At 25.3% G+C, this 2,546-nt stretch overlaps 1 protein-coding gene across 1 annotated transcript; it reads left to right on the forward strand.

The window, feature by feature from the left end:
• Positions 1-1,497: 1,497 nt before the first annotated feature.
• LOAG_11532 (hypothetical protein) lies at positions 1,498-1,702 on the forward strand (the record flags this gene model as incomplete). Its single annotated transcript, XM_003147051.2, has 1 exon — positions 1,498-1,702. A coding segment is annotated over one exon (204 nt), but the record flags the coding sequence as incomplete, so codon positions are not given.
• Between the last annotated feature and the right edge of the window lie 844 nt (positions 1,703-2,546).

Below are 2,546 nucleotides of genomic sequence, written 5' to 3' on the forward strand. Positions count from 1 at the left end.
TTCTTTTAACGAGTAATGTGAGTTCATTCCAAATTGGTTTTTTTTTTTTCGTTAATTTAGGAACATTTCTTTAAACTATAAATAAAATCAAATTTCAATTAAAATGGCGTATTTGCACGAAGTATGAAAATGATAATTAAGTCATTATATTATCGCTATTTTCATTTCATCATTAAGTTATCGTTATCACTAATTTTGATTTATATTTTTCCAATATATTTCTCAAAAAAAATTCCAAAATATTTCAAAATAAGTTTTATACTATTCCATCATTTGTTATCCCAAAATAAAAAATTAAATTGAAATAGAAAATTAAAGAATTGGAAATTTTTAAATTTGATTGATATTTTTGCAAATAATTATTACCAAATGTATATTTTTTTAAAGGTTAACAAGTATTTGTACGAATTAACTTTGGCAAACGTACGTGTCTTTTTTTTTCATACTAAGCGTACGTTTGCACAAATCTTTTATCAAATTCTATTGCATAGGGTGTTTTTTTTCCACTTACGAGTTTTTTTTAATGCTAAAATAAGCACAAAAATTGAAAAATGGCCGTAACTTGTATTTAAATTTTCAAATAATTTTTAAATTTCTAATATTAAATATAATATGAAGTAACATTAACAAAGGAAGGGGAAAAAAAACTTTTCACCTAATTACTAAGCTTATTGTACAGATTAGTTGTATACCAATTGTTTATTTGTTTAAATTAAAATTTTCAAAATTTTACTAAATTAAACAAATGTCAAAAATTAAAATTCATTAAGTATTGAATTACAATGAAATAAAATTTATGATAACAGAAAAAAATTAATTTATGAACAGAAATTGTTGAATAAAAAAAGAAAAAAAAATCACCTTTTGGAATAAAAATGAGAAAAAAAAAGAGAAAGAAGAGAGAAAATTTGAAAGTAAATTTAACAAGAAAGCAAAAAGGAACAATGAAAGAAGGAATGAAAATGTGAAGGATATTTTGTGGAAAAAAAATAGTTTGAAGTTAAAATGAATTTTCTTCGAAATGATGGTTGAAAACAAATGTTCCTGTACTATTCTTTCTTCCCAATGCAATGATCAATTAAATATCATATTATGACTTTTTCAAAATGTAATAATAATTATTATAGATCTTTCTCATTCTTTTCTCAAACAATTTCGAAAAATTATATTATTATTCGTTGATAAATGAATTGTACTTTATTAAATTTAATCAGTGATAATCAATGATAAGTAATTAATATTGTGATAATAAAAATATTAATCATTTACTGTTAAAGTAAATGATAGGTATTTTGACATTTTAAAGTTTAATATATGAAATATTTAACGAATCATTAATTACTCATCTCATCTCTGATCGTAAAAGTTTACATTAACTTGGACAAATTTCTTTCTTTCTTTCTGCTCCCTTTTTTATATTGATATAATGATTCATACTTAGGTATGTAATGATAGAAATAAGATAAATTCAGGAATAAATTCATCAGGAATTCAAGGATGATAACAATAAGTCTTCCGGAAAGCATACAAAGAATAACAGTGAATAGAGAGAGAGAGAGAAAGAGAGAGAGAGAGAGAGAGAAGCGGAGAAGAAGAGGAACGCTAACTGGTAGGTGCTTGGTGGTAGCGAACAAGCATTTATATGCCCAGCGTAGCGTTGACAAGGTATCGGAACAGAACTGTCATCGGTGTCCGGTATCCGGTTCAGTAATGGAAAATCAATGGCTAATATAGCTGGTATTTAGGATTGTTAGGTGATTTGTAATGTGATCGATGTAAGACGAAAAATTTAAAAATTTCGGAATTGATTGCATCGCAATTTAACTAATATTAAAGGAAAAAATCGCGTAAATGAAATTTTGTGACCTAGGAATAGATCGCAAACAGCCAATGACATTAGAAGTAGTTAGAAATCCAAAAAATTTAAAAATGATGTGACTATAGGACATTTCTTCCTGCCATAATTATTCTATGAATCATTCGTCACCAAATCATTGCACAATTAAGTGAAGAAAAATGATAAAAGACGCAAAATTTGCAATCAGTAATCATAGAAAATATAAGAAATTAATGATTGAAAATAATATGAGCAACAAAAGTGGCAAACGATTATTTGATATGCAATTTTTGTAAATTATCCAAAATCCATAAATATCCAATAGATTTATAAGAGGCGAAAATGTTAGATATTGGTTAATCAGCACATTATGCAAATGAAGTTTATATTTATCCCTTATTTATAAATGGAAAATAATTGAGCGAAAAACTAAAGCGTAAAAAATCAATCACTACAATATGTAATGACATAAAATGAAATGGTATGCAAATTCAGGGGATTATTATTGTTCAAATAAATTCAATACTAAAATCAACGACAGTTTTTTTTTCGATGAACCATTTCAAATATTAATATTTATCTTAGGCCCTTTTTTTAATTTAGTGTTTTTAAAATACTCTATGCATTTAGATGCATAGTAAATTCAACTTTAATGTTATTAAATTTCACGAATTTCATTTTATGAAAGGCACCTTGGAATTTATACCCA

The sequence above is a fragment of the Loa loa genome, assembly GCF_000183805.2.
Source record: "Loa loa unplaced genomic scaffold supercont3.299, whole genome shotgun sequence".
NCBI classification, from domain to species: domain Eukaryota; kingdom Metazoa; phylum Nematoda; class Chromadorea; order Rhabditida; family Onchocercidae; genus Loa; species Loa loa.